The 16,733-nt window shown below is 43.9% G+C and overlaps 1 protein-coding gene across 1 annotated transcript in view; it reads right to left on the reverse strand.

Moving 5' to 3' along the window:
* LOC138662960 (zinc finger protein 585A-like) overlaps positions 1-16,733 on the reverse strand; it is a 128,820-nt gene that overhangs the window by 108,999 nt on the left and 3,088 nt on the right. The window contains exons 2-5 of the mRNA XM_069748981.1: positions 12,935-13,084; positions 12,424-12,807; positions 12,243-12,340; positions 11,954-12,044 (exon numbers count right to left, since the gene is read on the reverse strand). Of these exons, the coding sequence (XP_069605082.1) occupies positions 11,954-12,044; positions 12,243-12,340; positions 12,424-12,556 (322 nt within the window). The 5' untranslated portion in view covers positions 12,557-12,807; positions 12,935-13,084. The remainder of the gene's footprint in view (positions 1-11,953; positions 12,045-12,242; positions 12,341-12,423; positions 12,808-12,934; positions 13,085-16,733) is intronic.

Raw genomic sequence — 16,733 nt, forward strand, 5'->3', positions numbered from 1 at the left:
GAGGATAGGAAAGGTAACTTTGCGGTCAACACAAAACCCTACAAAAACCACACAAAGGGGGCAAAAGGACCCTCCGTACCGACCGAACTAACGGCACGGAGGTACACCCTCTGCGTCCCAGAGCTTCCAGCAAGCAGAAAAAACAAATTGACAAGCTGGACAGAAAAAAAACAGCAAACAAATAGCAAAGAGGAACTTAGCTATGCAGAGCAGCAGGCCACAGGAACGATCCAGGAGGAAACAGGTCCAATACTAGAACATTGACTGGAAGCCAGGATCAAAGCACTAGGTGGAGTTAAATAGGGTAGCACCTAACGACTTCACCATAACACCTGAGGAAGGAAACTCAGAAGCCGCAGTACCACTTTCCTCCACCAACGGAAGCTCACAGAGAGAATCAGCCGAAGTACCACTTGTGACCACAAGAGGGAGCTCTGCCACAGAATTCACAACAGCGCGCCTTCCATTCCGAGCTCTGCCGTGCGCCCAAATAGTAGTATTCCCCCACATATGGGATATCGGCGTGCTCAGGAGAAACTGCACAACAAATTGCATGGAGCAATTTCTCCTATTACCCTTACGATAATGCAAAATATGGAGCGAAATAGATTTGTGAAAAATGTATATATTTTTTTTAATTCCATGGCTCTACATTATAAACTTCTGTGAAGCATCTGTGGGTTCAAGGTCACTTGTGGGGTGTTTCAATGTTTAGGCACATCAGGGGCTCTCCAAACGCGACATGGCAACCGCTAATTTTTCCAACATATTTTACATTCAAACAGCTAAATGGCGCTCCTTCCCTTCTGAACACGGCCATGTGCCCAGAGAGTAGTGTACAATCGTATGTAGGGTATTGTGAGAAGTTGGAAAATAATTTGTAAGATCCATTTGTTTTCTTTTATCCTTTGTGAATAATTCCAAAGTTATCACCACATAAAGTGACACACTTGTAAAAATGGGGCCTGATTAAGAACACAAAACTGGCTGCGGGAAGAGGTTAAATCAGAGGATTCTGGACACTACTGTAATCAAAAACTGTGACTATAGACAATAACATCTACTGAAATGCTCAAACTGAACAGTCTCCATCAGTAATAAATGAGCAGCTAGTGGTGAAACCTCTCTGGGGTAATTAGAGCACGGGGCTCGGTGACTTCACAATCTAAACTATCGGAAGCTCCAATATTTTCTGTCAGATGAGTTTCAAGAAGAAATATTACACATTTAACCCCTTAATGACTGCCGATACATCTTTTAACAGCGGCAGTTAAGGGTACTTAAACCACAGCTGTGGAAAAAGTGAATAACGCCCCCCAGAGTCAGATTTTCTCTGGGGTCTCAGTTGCCGAGGGTAGCCGAGACGCCAGAGAACATGATTCGGGGGGGTTTTACCGACCCTGCATTTGCGATCGCCGGTAATTAACCGTTTACCGGGGATCGCAAAAAAAAACGCGATCTCTTTTTAATTTCTCTGTCCTCCGATGTGATCGCACATCGGAGGACAGAGAAAAGGGGTCCCAGGTAATCACTGGTAATTAACATTTACCGGCGGTCGCAAAAAAATCCCCCAAAAAAACGCGATTTCCCATTTTATTTCTCTGTCCTCTGATGTGATCGCACATCAGGGGACAGTGAAATGGGGTCACTGATTGATTTTTTATTTTCATGGCTCTACATTATAAACTTCTGTGAAGCAGTTGGGGTTCATAGTGCTCACCACACATCTAGATAAGCTCTTTTGGGGTTCTAGTTTCCAAAATGGGGTCACTTGTGGGGGGGTGTCTACTGATTAGGTACATCAGGAGCTCTGCAAATGCAACATGACGCCCGCAGACCATTCCATCAAAGTCTGCATTTTAAAACAATACTTCACTTCCGAGCCCCGACGTGCGCCCAAACAGTGGTCCCCTCCACATATGGGGTATCAGCGTACTCAGGACAAACCGGACAACAAATTTTGGGGCAAAAGAGGGGAGAAGCCAGCGCAGCCTAAGGTTAAGACGCAATACATGAAGTGCAAATGCACATATTAATTTCTAACTGTATTTTCAAAATGAGACATTTAGCAAACAATTGATCATTTCGTTTTTTATATTCGCTGTGCCATGTGTTAGTTCTGGATGGGCAGTGTGGAGGTTGGATCTGAAATGTCTGTCTGGACCTGGTCAACCTTTATCCTCGCTTGCCTACTCTGGGGCCATGGGGGTGACTCAGTTATGCTCCAGGTACAGTCTGCTTTTAATGTGGTCTTGCTTTTAGTTCATTTAGGAGGCCTTTATGGCACAGCGAATATAAAAAAACGTAGTGTAGGACTGCCCCAATATGAGATTGCCGTGAAGAGGCGGGGTGGCTCAAGGAATTGATCAATTGTTTGCTAAATGTCTCATTTTGAAAATACAGTTAGAAATTAATATGTGCATTTGCACTTTATGTATTGCGTCTCTTAACCTTAGGCTGCGCTGGCTTCTCCCCTCTTTTGCTCTGATATTGGTAAGTGGCTGACCACCACTGTTGCCGTGCGCCGGGCTGGGTTACGTGCGCCATTCTTTCTGTGTCTCTGTGATTGATAGGCTGCTGTACACACACACACAGCCCTGCCCTGCCTCAGGCTTTGTTTAATTATGCACCTGTGCCTCAGCCTGTCTCACTCTTTATCTGTGGTTCTGGATGGGCAGTGTGGAGGTTGGATCTGAAATGTCTGTCTGGACCTGGTCAACCTTTATCCTCGCTTGCCTACTCTGGCGCCATGGGGGTGACTCAGTTATGCTCCAGGTACAGCATGCTTTTAATGTGGTCTTGCTTTTAGTTCAGTTAGGAGGCCTTTATGGCACAGCGAATATAAAAAACGTAGTGTAGGACTGCCCCAATATGAGAATGCCGTGAAGAGGCGGGGTGGCTCAAGGAATTGAACAATTGTTTGCTAAATGTCTCATTTTGAAAATACAGTTAGAAATTAATATGTGCATTTGCACTTTATGTATTGCGTCTTAACCTTAGGCTGCGCTGGCTTCTCCCCTCTTTTGCTCTAACAAATTTTGGGGTCCAATTTCTCATGTTACACTTGAGAAAATAAAAAATTGTGAGCTAAAAAATCATTTTTGAGGAAAAAAAAAGGATTTTTTATTTTCACGGCTCTACGTTATAAATTTCTGTGAAGCACTTGAGGGTTCAAAGTGCTCACCACACATCTAGATAAGTTTCTTAATGGGTCTAGTTTCCAAAATGGGGTCACTTGTGATTTTTTTCACTGTTTAGGCACATCAGGGGCTCTCCAAACGCGACATGGCGTCCGATTTAAATTCCAGCCAATTGTGCATTGTCAAGTCAAACGGTGCTCCTTCTCTTCCAAGATCTGCCATGCGTCCAAACAATGGTTTACCCCCGCATATGGGGTATCGGCGTACTCAGGACAAATTGCACAACAACTTTCGTGGTCTGATTTCTCCTGTTACCCTTGTGAAAATAAAAATTTGGGGGTGAAAAGATCATTTTTGTAGAAAATAATGTGATTTTTTTTATTTTCACAGCTTTACGTTATAAACTTCTGTGAAGCACCTGAGGGTTCAAAGTGCTCACCACACATCTAGATAAGTTCTCTAAGGGGTCTAGATTCCAAAATGGTGTCACTTTTGGGGGGTTTCCACTATTTAGGCACATCAGGGGCTCTCCAAAAGCGAAACATGGCGTCCGATCTCAATTCCAGCCAATTGTGCATTGTCAAGTCAAACTGTGCTCTTTATCTTCCAAGCTCTGCAGTGCGCCCAAACAGTGGTTTACCCCCACATATGGGGTATCGGCGTATTCAGGAGAAATTGTACAACAAATTTTGTGGTTCGTTTTCTCTTTTTAGGCTATGTGCACACGTTGCAGATTATTTGCGGTTTTCTAGCGTTTTGCGCTATAAAAACGCTATAAAACCGCAAATAATCTGCATACATTAAGCATCCTATAATTTTTAATGAAATCCGCAATTTCTGTGCACATGATGTGCATTTTTCCACATGAAAAACGCATTGCGGAAAAATAATGGACCTGCTCATTAATTTTGCGTTTTTTTCGCGGTTTTCCCACTGTCTAATGCATTGGGAAATGTCCGGAAAAAAACGCGTAAAAAACGTGTCAAAACCGTGCAAAAACCGAGCAAAAAAACGCATGCGGATTTCATGCGGAAATCTGCCAGAAATGTCCGGATTTTCACAGGAATTTTCTGCATGAATTCCTGAACGTGTGCACATAGCCTTACACTTGTGAAAATAAAAAAAATTGGTTCTGAAGTAAAATGTTTGCAAAAAAAAGTTAAATGTTAATTTTTTCCATCAAAATTGTTTCAGTTCCTGTGAAGCACGTAAAGGGTTAATAAACTTCTTGAATGTGGTTTTGAGCACCTTGAGGGGTGTAGTTTTTAGAATGGTGTCAAATTTGGGTATTTTCTGTCATGTACACCACTCAAAGTGACTTTAAATATGAGATGGTCCCTAAAAAAAATGGTTTTGTAAATTTTGTTGTAAAAATGAGAAATCGCTGGTCAATTTTTAACCCTTACAACTTCCTAACTAAAAAAAAAATGTTGTTTCCAAAATTGTACTGATGTAAAGTAGACATGTGGGAAATGTTATTTATTAACTAGTTTGTGTGATATTTCTCTCTGATTTAAGGGCATAAAAATTCAAAGTTTGAAAATTGCAAAATTTTAAATTTTTTTGCCATATTTCTGTTTTTTTCATAAATAATCGTAAGTAATATCGAAGACATGTTACCACTAACATGAAGTACAATATGTCATGAAAAAATACTCTCAGAATCAGCGGGATCTGTAAAAACGTTCCAGAGTTATAACCTCATAAAGTGACAGTGGTCAGAATTGTAAAAATTGTCTTGGTCGGGGGGGGCGTGGTTTGCCAGGGGACAGGAGCGGACGTGTTCTGCGGGGCTCCTGCTATTCCCCTATTTTATGCTACTTAGGCATACTTATTTGTGGATTATAGGACTCCACATCTGACTGGAACATGCCAGGGATGAGATATGGGAGGCAAAAGGCTGGCACATCAAAGAAATCTCCTACACTGGGGCAGAGAAGTGCCCGGGAAAAGCCTAATGGAGGACAGCTTCCCTCTGGCGAGAGCACAAGTATTCCCATCTCTCAGGGCTATAAAGCTAAAGGCCAACGATCGGCAGATCTGCAGCCCAGGAGAACACAGCTGACCGCCCGGGTGACAGTGAGGGGGACCACTGCCCTTGCCTCAGCTACGGTGCCGTTTGCAGAGGACCCGGTTGGAAGCCGGGTGAGAGCGGAGGACTATGCAACTGCGATGCGGCGGAGGGATACAAGCAGCAGACCAACTGATTCGGCGACTCCCGCAACTAGAATCCCTGCTCCTGATGGAGCTTCTGCGCCTGTCCACGGGGATCTGAGGAAGCGCCGACGGACATCATCCACCCTGTGTGCCGCCGAGCTGCGGAGGAGACCCAAGGAGGATTCACCGGCCTTAACACTGCAGGAACGCGGAAGGATCTCCCCGCTGCTCCGGACCTCGGGAAGCACACTGAGGTATGACGCGCCGGAGTTTCTGCCGGGGAGAGACAGGAAGGAGAGAGGCCAGACGCAGGGTAAGGCGGTGGAGGAGGATGGAAAAATAGTGCAGCGACGGGCTATGTACGAGACAACTTCTACCTGACCCAATAAGGGAGAGTCATCTGGGACAGACATTAACCCATCCTGCAAACAAAATAAAATGTGCCGCTTAAGGGGATCTCCAGAATTTATGGAGCAATTTGAGAGCAGTCTCTCTGGAGAGTTCACTGGGGATGAGGACTCCTATTATTACGGGGAGGAATTTCCACTAGGGGACTTTGAGCCTGATGATACCTCGTCATCATCATCATCAGCATCGTTGGGCTCTGGTTCTGCTTTGGCGGGCATAACAAGTCAAGGGGGCTCTATGACCACCGAATCGCTTCCACAAATAGACATACAGGGGCACCATCTCTTAAAGAACTCTCTGATAGACAGTGTATCTGCTTCTGACTGCCACCCATCAGAGCGATTTATTGTTAACCTGTGCAAAGCTCTTTTGATCTCTGTAGATACCAACAACCCTCACATGGAAAATAAAATGGAAACCGAATATTCGTTTTTAAATGGAGCCAAGGCATCCAAAAAATTCATAAAAAAGCTTTTCAAAGACACTTTTTCAAAAATAATGGCCGCCCCACCTTCAAATTCAAATGTGGTTCCTGATGGAGCCCCCGGCGTTCCAAAAAACCTAGTCTCTTCACAGAAATTTCTAGAGTCGCCGTGTCCCGGGGATGTAGGGGGCGTTTCTGGGATTTCGGAGTCACTGGAAAATTTAAAACATGACATATCCTCATTCAAGAACAGTTTAGCCAACTATGAGAACTTTAAAAGAAAAAACAATCTGAATATCCGAGGGATCCCAGAATCAGTACAAGCCTTCCAGCTTGGGGACTATGTCTCTTCTATAATATCTCATCTGTTTCCTGATATTCAGGGAAAAAATCTGGTTGAAAAAGCATTCAGAATACCTAGACCCTCTTCTCTTCCGTCGAATACATCTGCAGATGTTATTGTTTCATTTTATCCCAACTGGCTTAGAGATTCACTGCTTGACATTGCAAGGAAACCTAATTTCCTCTCTTCCCAGTATAGCCACTTAGCCTTCTACAGAGATCTGTGTAAGGACACCTTACAAAAATGTAGAATGTTTCAGCACACTACCCATAGACTGCAACAGGCCGGAATACAATATAATTGGTACCAGTCTTCTAATCTGAGGTTCCACTTTGCATCAAAATGGTACACCTTCCCTTCTCCGGCAGAGGCAGCGGTCTTTTTGGATCGTGCGGGAATAGGTCTTCCCGGGTCTTCTTCTGGCCCCGCTCTCGCCCAAAACCTCTCGCCTGAAACCTTGCGTGAACTCATTACCAAACCCAAATCGAACCTTCGTTGAGGTCCATACGTTCCACATTTAGCTTGTGTTCGAACCGAACACTGCCCCCGATAGAGTCCGAAGGTCATCTGGAGATGACCCGGAGCCGACAGGCCTTCGCATACTATTCATTTTTACTGGACAGCTTCAGAGTCGATCTAATTGCCCAATTCTACCTATACTAATGTGTATACTATTGCATTTTCTATGTCACTGCAATTCTTACTCAACCCTTTTTTAGGTATTGTTTTTTAAGCTACAGCGCAGCGTCAGAGTTGATATAACCAAGTTTATATGTAGACGTTGTCTTATCTATACTAATTTGTAGAACTACATATAGCCTAAAATTCATAGCCTACTGCAACTTCAAAGTTAACCCCTTAGTGACAGAGCCAATTTGGTACTTAATGACCGAGCCAATTTTTGCAATTCTGACCACTGTCACTTTATGAGGTTATAACTCTGGAACGCTTCAACGGATTCTGAGATTGTTTTTTCGTGACATATTGTACTTCATGTTAGTGGTAACATTTCTTCGATATTACTTGCGATTATTTATGAAAAAAACGGAATATGGCCAAAATTTTTAAAATTTTGCAATTTTCAAACTTTGTATTTTTATGCCCTTAAATCAGAGAGATATGTCACGAAAAATAGTTAATAAATAACATTTCCCACATGTCTACTTTACATCAGCACAATTTTGGAAACAAAATTTTTTTTTGTTAGGGAGTTATAAGGGTTAAAAGTTGACCAGCAATTTCTCATTTTTACAACACCATTTTTTTTAGGGACCACATCACATTTGAAGTCATTTTGAGGGGTCTATATGATAGAAAATAACCAAGTGTGACACCATTCTAAAAACTACACCCCTCAAGGTTCTCAAAACCACATTCAAGAAGTTTATTAACCCTTTACGTGCTTCACAGGAACTGAAAGAATGTGGAAGGAAAAAATGAACATTTAACTTTTTTTTGCAAACATCTTAATTCAGAACCATTTTTTTTATTTTCACATGTGTAAAAACAGAAATGTAACCATAAATTTTGTTATGCAATTTCTCCTGAATACGCCAATACCCCATATGTGGGGTAAACCACTTTTTGGACGCACCGCAGAACTTAGAAGTGAAGGAGCGCCGTTTGACTTTTTCAATGCAGAATTGGCTGGAATGGAGATCGGACGCCATGTCACGTTTAGAAAGCCACTGATGTGCCTAAACAGTAGAAACCCCCCACAAGTGACACCATTTTGAAAACTAGACCCCTTAAGGAACTTATCTAGATGTGTGGTGAGCACTTTGAACCCCCAAGTGCTTCACAGAAGTTTATAACGTAGAGCCGTGAAAATAAAAAATCGCTTTTGTTTACACAAAAATGATCTTTTCGCCCACAAATTCTTATTTTCACAAGGGTAACAGGAGAAATTAGACCACAAAAGTTGTTGTGCAATTTCTCCTGAGTATGTCGATACTCAATATGTGGGGGTAAACCACTGTTTGGGCGCACCGCAGAGCTTGGAAGAGAAAGAGTGCCGTTTTACTTTTTCAATGTAGAATTGGCTGGAATTGAGATCGGACGCCATGTCGCGTTTGGAGAGCCCCTGATGTGCCTAAACAGTAGAAATCCCCCACAAGTGACCCCATTTTGGAAACTAGACCCCCCATGGAACTTATCTAGATGTGTGGTGAGAACTTTGAATGCCCAAGTGCTTCACAGAAGTTTATAATGCAGAGTCGTGAAAATAAAAAATATTTTTTTTTCCACAAAAAAGATATTGTAGCCCCCAAGTTTTTATTTTCACAAGGGTAACAGGAGAAATTTGACTGCAATAGTTGTTGTCCAATTTATCCCGAGTACGCTGATGCGCCATATGTGGGGGTAAACCACTGTTTGGGCGCACGGCAGAGCTCGGAAGGGAAGGAGCGCCGTTTTGGAATGCAGACTTAGATAGAATGGTCTGTGGGCGTTATGTTGCGTTTGCAGAGCCCCTGATGTACCTAAACAGTAGTAACCCCCCACAAGTGACCCCGTTTTGGAAACTAGACCCCAAGGAACTTATATAGATGTGTGATGAGAACTTTGAATGCCCAAGTGCTTCACAGAAGTTTATAATGCGGAGTCATTAAAAAAAAAAAAAAAAATTTCCACAAAAAAGATTTTGTAGCCCCCAAGTTTTTATTTTCACAAGGGTAACAAGAGAAATTGGACCACAAAAGTTGTTGTCCAATTTTTCCCGAGTACGCTGATGCCCCATATGTGGGGGTAACCCACTGTTTGGGCGCACGGCAGAGCTCAGAAGGGAGGGAGCACCATTTGACTTTTTGAGCGCAAAATTGGCTGTCGTGTTTGGAGACCCCCTGATGTATCTAAACAGTGGAAACCCCCCAATTCTAGCTCAAACCCAACTCCAACACACCCCTAACCCTAATCCCAACCTGATCCATAATCCTAATCACTAACCCTAACCATAATCACAACCCTTACCCCAAAACAACCCTAATGTCAACCCTAACCATAACCCTAATCAAAACCCTAAATCCAACACACCCCTAATCCTAATCTCAACCCTAACCTCAAATCTAACCCTAATCCCAATACACCCCTAATCACAACCCTAACCTTAACCCTAATCCCAAACCTAACCCTAATCCCAAGCGTAACCCTAATGCCAACCCTAACCCTAATACCAACCCTAATCCAAACCCTAACCCTAATCCCAACTCTAACCCCTACTTTAACCCCAACCCTAGCCCTAACTTTAGCCCCAACCCTAACCCTAGCCCTAAGGCTACTTTCACACTTGCGTCCTTTGGCATCCGTCGCAATCCATCGTTTTGGACAAGAAACGGATCCTGCAAATGTGCAGGATCGTGACGGATGGCCACACATCGCGTCCGTCGTGCACTGGATCAGTTGTGTTTTGGCGGACCGTCGGCACAAAAAAAGTACAATGTAACGTTTTTTTGTACGTCGCATCCGCCATTTCTGACCGCTCATGCGTGGCCGTAACTCCGCCCCCTCCTCCCCAGGACATAAATTGGGCAACGGATGCGTTGAAAAACTATATCCGCTGCCCACGTTGTGCACAATTTTTACAACGTGCGTCGGTATGTCGGGCCGACGCATTGCGACGGCCCCGTACCGACGTAACTGTGAAAGAAGCCTAACCCTAAATTTAGCTCCAACCCTAACCCTAAATTTAGCCCCAACCCTAACCCTAAATTTAACCCTAACCCTAGCCCTAACCCGAGCCCTAACCCTAGCCCTAATTTTAGCCCCAACTGCTGTTCTCCTGCCGGCCAGCAGATGGAGACAGATGGTGGGCGCACTGCGCATGCGCCCGCCATTTTCTTTTGCCGGCGGCCAGGAGGAGCAGCAGGAAGACCCAGGGACACAGGTGAGTATGATAGGGTCCCCGAATCCCCCTATTTCTCTGTCCTCTGATGTGCGATCACATCAGAGGACAGAGAATTACACTTTACTTTTTTTTTTTTTTGCGGTCGCCGGTAAAAAGTTAATTACCAGCGATCGCAAAACAGAGATCGGTAAAACCTACCCCGATCATGTTCTTTGGGGTCTCGGCTACCCCCGGCAGCCGAGACCCCAAAGATTCTCCCGGTGCCAGCCGGCGGGCGCACTGCGCATGCGCCCGCCATTTTGAAGATGGCGGCGCCCACCGGGAGCCACGAGGAGCACCGGGGGAGATAGGTGAGTATTGGGGGGCTACCTGGGACCCCTTTTCTCTGTCCTCCGATGTGCGATCACATCGGAGGACAGAGAAATTAAAAAGAGATCGCGTTTTTTTTTGCGATCCCCGGTAAACGGTTAATTACCGGCGATCGCAAATGCAGGGTCGGTAAAAAAAAACCCGAATCATGTTCTCTGGGGTCTCGGCTACCCCCGGCAGCCGAGACCCCGGAGAAAATCCGACTCTGGGGGGCGCTATTTACTTTTTCCACAGCTGTGGTTTAAGTACCCTTAGCGGCTGCCGTTAAAAGGCGTATCGGCGGTCGCTAAGGGGTTAATTTAATTTCTAGTATAAGAGAGTTACACATATCATTTCCCTTGTCAACACATATTTTACTCAATACTCTCTTAAGTATTATTTTTATGCTACATCTACCTTGTAAATTCTTACAGTATTATGTGATTGCTTGTCTCCCCTATTTTTATAGGGGTTCTTTCCCTACTTTCATATCCCTCCCCTTACCCCCCCTCCTTGTCTACCCTTCCCAGTTAAAATATAAAACCCAATAAAAAATTTGGGAAAAAAAAAAAATTGGCTCGGTCATTAAGTACCAAATTGGCTCTGTCACTAAGGAGTTAAAGAGAATTGTGTAAAACAGTGCAGAGCGGAGATGTCTTAAAGGGAACCTGTCAGCAGGATTGTGCTCAGTGACTACAGACACTGTCAGGTCGGTGCCGTTATACTGATTACACCGATACCTGGTGATGAAATCCGTCCTGTGGTTGTTGCTTAATCTGTATTTGTAGTTTTCAGTTAATGAGATTCTCGTGCTCTGCAGTGGGGCTGTGGGCGGAGTTTAATGTGGTGCTGTGGGCGGGGCTTTATGTGGTGCTGTGGGCGGCTGGTAGGTGGGGCTTTATGTGGTGCACTGGGGCGGGGCTTTGTGTGGTGCTCTGATTACATATGCATCTGTATTGGCTTATGACAGGTCGCTGATCCCTCTCTACATGGGCCAACATCCCCTCTGAATTTGGATCCTAGACCCCGTAGCATGACGCGTGGTTCCGATCGCTGCCATGGAGACCCGATGTCGTCATGACGACATCAGGGTCTCCAGACCTGAGAGGCTTCCTGTCATGCGCAGTGATGATCAGGAAGTCTCTCAGATCAGTGTATAGAAGGAGAATGTTGTGGTCTAGAGGCAAAATGGTGATCATGGTAATACGGCCGGACTAGACCACCGATAAAGCAGCCACAGCCGGTGATGAGAAGAATCTGTGACTTCTCTGCATTTAGTGGTTACTACTCACCTGGGTAGCCATATGTGGGAATCTCCTCTATACACCGCTCATCCCCCCTCACATATGTCTCTGTAGTATTAATATGGGTCAGATCTTCACCCTGAAACAAATATTGTAAAAGTCACCGACAGATGGAGAAGTCACATCTATGATCAGCTCTAATCCTGCCATCTCCACCGTTCTCATTACACAAGTATAAAACATATAATACTGGTGGATAAAACAAGACTGAGCACAAGACCTTCACCGGCGTCTACACATCATAGGGGAGATCTCCTGACACCTTCTCTCCATCTACCTGATGGTCCTGAGGAGCTTTGGGATCTTCTTGGTTACAGTCCTGTGGAAGAAGAGGACGGGGACATCTCTCTGGTGTTGTCCTCTTACTGGATAGATCTGGAGGAAACACATACAGGGAGTGAATTCATTCTTTACATACAGATAATTATAGGCCGTGTGTATTTAGTCCTGTCTATTACCTGGAGATGTGAGGGGCTGGGGAACCTCCATTATGACGTTCTTGTACAGATCTCTCTGTCCTTCTAAATACTCCCACTCCTCCATGGAGAAATAGACAGCGACATCCTGACACCTTATAGGAACCTGACACATACAGTGATACCGTCATCCCCCGATCCCTTCATAGCGTTACTGTATAATGTCCCAGCATTCCCAGCAGTCACCTCTCCAGTCAGCAGCTCAATCATCTTGTAGATGAGTTCTAGGATCTTCTGGTCATTGATGTCCTCATGGATCAGGGGGTGAGGTGGAGGCCCCGTGATTGGGCTCAGGGGTCTTCCCCATCCCTCAGACACAGGGTCCTGACAGCGATCACTAGAGGTCTTCTTCACCACTGTGTAATCCTGGTAATGGAGAGACATTAATAAATCTCACTACAGACATTTCCAGAGTCCTCACCTCTCCAGTTCTGTCCATCTGTTATTCCCATAGATAAGAATGATGTAATGTGACGTCATCAGAATCTCTCACCTCTCCAGTAAGCCGGAAGAGGATCTCTAGGGTGAGGTGTAATATCCTCTCCGCCATCTTGTCTCTGTCCATATCCATCTTTGATGGGTAAATCAGGAAAATTCTCTTTCATAGATGATCTTCACTGAGAGGATCCGATATTGTAGAGACCTGAATGAGAAGATGAGCCGATGTAACATCATAAGAATCCTGTAATAATACAATTACTGGAGATAATAAGGGAAACATATGAGGAGATTTATTATTTTACAGTATTTAGTTTCCTTCTTTACATCTACTAATAAATCCTATATATTTAGGCCACAGACAACAAGCAGTTTCCTCCTCGGAGTCGGCAGCTGAATACGTTCCTCATAGACTCATCTTCCATAACGCTAATTCTCGTCTCATTTACCGACCCTGGAATCGGCATTAGCAATACTGCAGGAGATATTCATTACACGCGACATGAGAAATAACTACTTCATGATGAGGACGACATCTTCATCTTCTACTACGGCTCTAGAGACAGATTTGTCCAGAGTCGGTCACTGACTCCATCACCACCGGCCTCTATAGGAAGGTTTCCCGTCTTCCCCGCACTGTAATCTTCTATCACGTTAGATCTCAGCTCTGATTCACACACAGAAGTTTGTTTATAGGCTAGGAAGGAGGTAATATCCGTGGAGCTTCCCTGGCTAGTAATATAAGCTCACAACTGTATACTTAGCCTTTAGTGGCTATTAACCCCTTTACCCCCAAGGGTGGTTTGCACGTTAATGACCGGGCCAATTTTTACAATTCTGACCACTGTCCCTTTATGAGGTTATAACTCTGGAACGCTTCAATGGATCCTGGTGATTCTGACATTGTTTTCTCGTGACATATTGTACTTCATGACAATGGTAAAAATTATTTGATAGTACCTGCGTTTATTTGTGAAAAAAACGGAAATTTGGCGAAAATTATGAAAATTTCGCAATTTTCCAACTTTGAATTTTTATGCAATTAAATCACAGAGATATGTCACACAAAATACTTAATAAGTAACATTTCCCACATGTCTACTTTACATCAGCACAATTTTGGAACAAAAATTTTTTTTTGTTAGGGAGTTATAAGGGTTAAAAGTTGACCAGCAATTTCTCATTTCTACAACACCATTTTATTTTAGGGACCACATCTCATTTGAAGTCATTTTGAGGGGTCTATATGATAGAAAATACCCAAGCGTGACACCATTCTAAAAACTACACCCCTCAAGGTGCTCAAAACCATATTCAAGAAGTTTATTAACCCTTCTGGTGCTTCACAGGAATTTTTTGAATGTTTAAATAAAAATGAACATTTAACTTTTTTTCACAAAAAATGTAATTCAGCTCCAATTTGTTTTATTTTACCAAGGGTAACAGGAGAAAATGGACCCCAAACATTGTTGTACAATTTGTCCTGAGTATGCCAATACCCCACATGTGGGGGTAAACCACTGTTTGGGCGCATGGCAGAGCTCGGAAGCGAAGGAGTGCCATTTGACTTTTCAATGCAAAATTGACTGGAATTGAGATGGGACGCCATGTTTCGTTTGGAGAGCCCCTGATGTGGCTAAACATTGAAACCCCCCACAAGTGACACCATTTTGGAAAGTAGACCCCCTAAGGAACTTATCTAGAGGTGTGGTGAGCACTTTGACCCAACAAGTGCTTCACAGAAGTTTATAATGTAGAACCGTAAAAATAAAAAATCATATTTTTTCACAAAAATTATCTTTTCGCCCCCAATTTTTTATTTTCCCAAGGGTAAGAGAAGAAATTGGACCCCAAAAGTTGTTGTACAATTTGTCCTGAGTACGCTGATAGCCCATATGTGGGGGTAAACCACTGTTTGGGCGGATGGGAGAGCTCGGAAGGGAAGGAGCGCCGTTTGACTTTTCAATGCAAAATTGACAGGAATTGAGATGGGACGTCATGTTGCGTTTGAAGAGCCACTGATGTGCCTAAACATTGAAACCCCCCACAAGTGACACCATTTTGGAAAGTAGACCCCCTAAGGAACTTATCTAGAGGTGTGGTGAGCACTTTGACCCACCAAGTGCTTCACAGAAGTTTATAATGTAGAACCGTAAAAATAAAAAATCATATTTTTTCACAAAAATTATCTTTTTGCCCCCAATTTTTTATTTTCCCAAGGGTAAGAGAAGAAATTGGACCCCAAAAGTTGTTGTACAATTTGTCCTGAGTACGCGGATACCCCATATGTGGGGGTAAACCACTGTTTGGGTGGATGGGAGAGCTCGGAAGGGAAGGAGCGCCGTTTGACTTTTCAAAGCAAAATTGACAGGAATTGAGATGGGACGCCATGTTGCGTTTGAAGAGCCACTGATGTGCCTAAACATTGAAACCCCCCACAAATGACACCATTTTGGAAAGTAGACCCCCTAAGGAACTTATCTAGAGGTGTGGTGAGCACTTTGACCCACCAAGTGCTTCACAGAAGTTTATAATGCAGAGCCGTAAAAATAAAACAAAATTTTTTTCCCACAAAAATTATTTTTTTAGCCCCCAGTTTTGTATTTTCCTGAGGGTAACAGGAGAAATTGGACCCCAAAATTTGTTGCCCAATTTGTCCTGAGTGCGATGATACACCATATGTGGGGGGAACCACTGTTTGGGCACATGGGAGGGCTCAGAAGGGAAGGAGTGCCATTTGAATGCAGACTTAGATGGAATGGTCTGCAGGTGTCACATTGCGTTTGCAGAGCCCCTAATGTACCTAAACAGTAGAAACCCCCCACAAGTGACACCATTTTGGAAAGTAGACCCCCTTAGGAACTTATCTAGATGTGTGCTGAGCGCTTTGACCCACCAAGGGCTTCACAGAAGTTTATAATGGAGAGCCGTAAAAATAAAACAAAAATTTTTTCCCACAAAAATTATTTTTTAGCCCCCAATTTTGTATTTTCCCGAGGGTAAAAGGAGATATTCGACCCCACAATTTGTTGTCCAATTTGTCCTGAGTGCGCTGATACCCCATATGTGGGGGGGAACCACTGTTTGGGCGCATGGGAGGGCTCGGAAGGGAAGGAGCTCCATTTGGAATGAGGACTTAGATGGAATGGTCTGCAGGTGTCACATTGCATTTGCAGAGCCCCTAATGTACCTAAACAGTAGAAACCTCCCACAAGTGACACCATTTTGGAAACTAGACCCCCTAAGGAACTCATCTAGATGTGTTGTGATAGCTTTGAACCCCCAAGTGTTTCACTACAGTTTGTAACGCAGAGCCGTGAAAATTAAAAAAAAAAATCTTTCCCCCCAAAATTATTTTTTAGCCCCCAGTTTTGTATTTTCCCGAGGGTAACAGGAGAAATTCGACCCCAAAAGTTGTTGTCCAATTTGTCCTGAGTACGCTGATACCCCGTATGTTGGGGGAAACCAACGTTTGAGCGCATGGCAGAGCTCGGAAGGGAAGGAGCGCCATTTGGAATGCAGACTTAGATGGAATGGTCTGCAGACGTCACATTGCGTTTGCAGAACCCCTAATGTACCTAAACAGTAGAAACCCCCCACAAGTGACCCCATATTGGAAACTAGACCCCCCAGGGAACTAATCTAGATGTGTTGTGAGAACTTTGAACCCCCAAGTGTTTCACTACAGTTTATAACGCAGAGCCGTGAAAATAAAAAATCTTTTTTTTTCCCACAAAAAATATGTTTTAGCCCCGAGTTTTGTATTTTCCCAAGGGTAGCAGGAGAAATTGGACCCCAAAAGTTGTTGTCCTATTTGTCCTGAGTACGCTGATACCCCATATGTTGGGGTAAAC

The sequence above is a fragment of the Ranitomeya imitator genome, chromosome 2 (assembly GCF_032444005.1).
Source record: "Ranitomeya imitator isolate aRanImi1 chromosome 2, aRanImi1.pri, whole genome shotgun sequence".
NCBI lineage: Eukaryota > Metazoa > Chordata > Amphibia > Anura > Dendrobatidae > Ranitomeya > Ranitomeya imitator.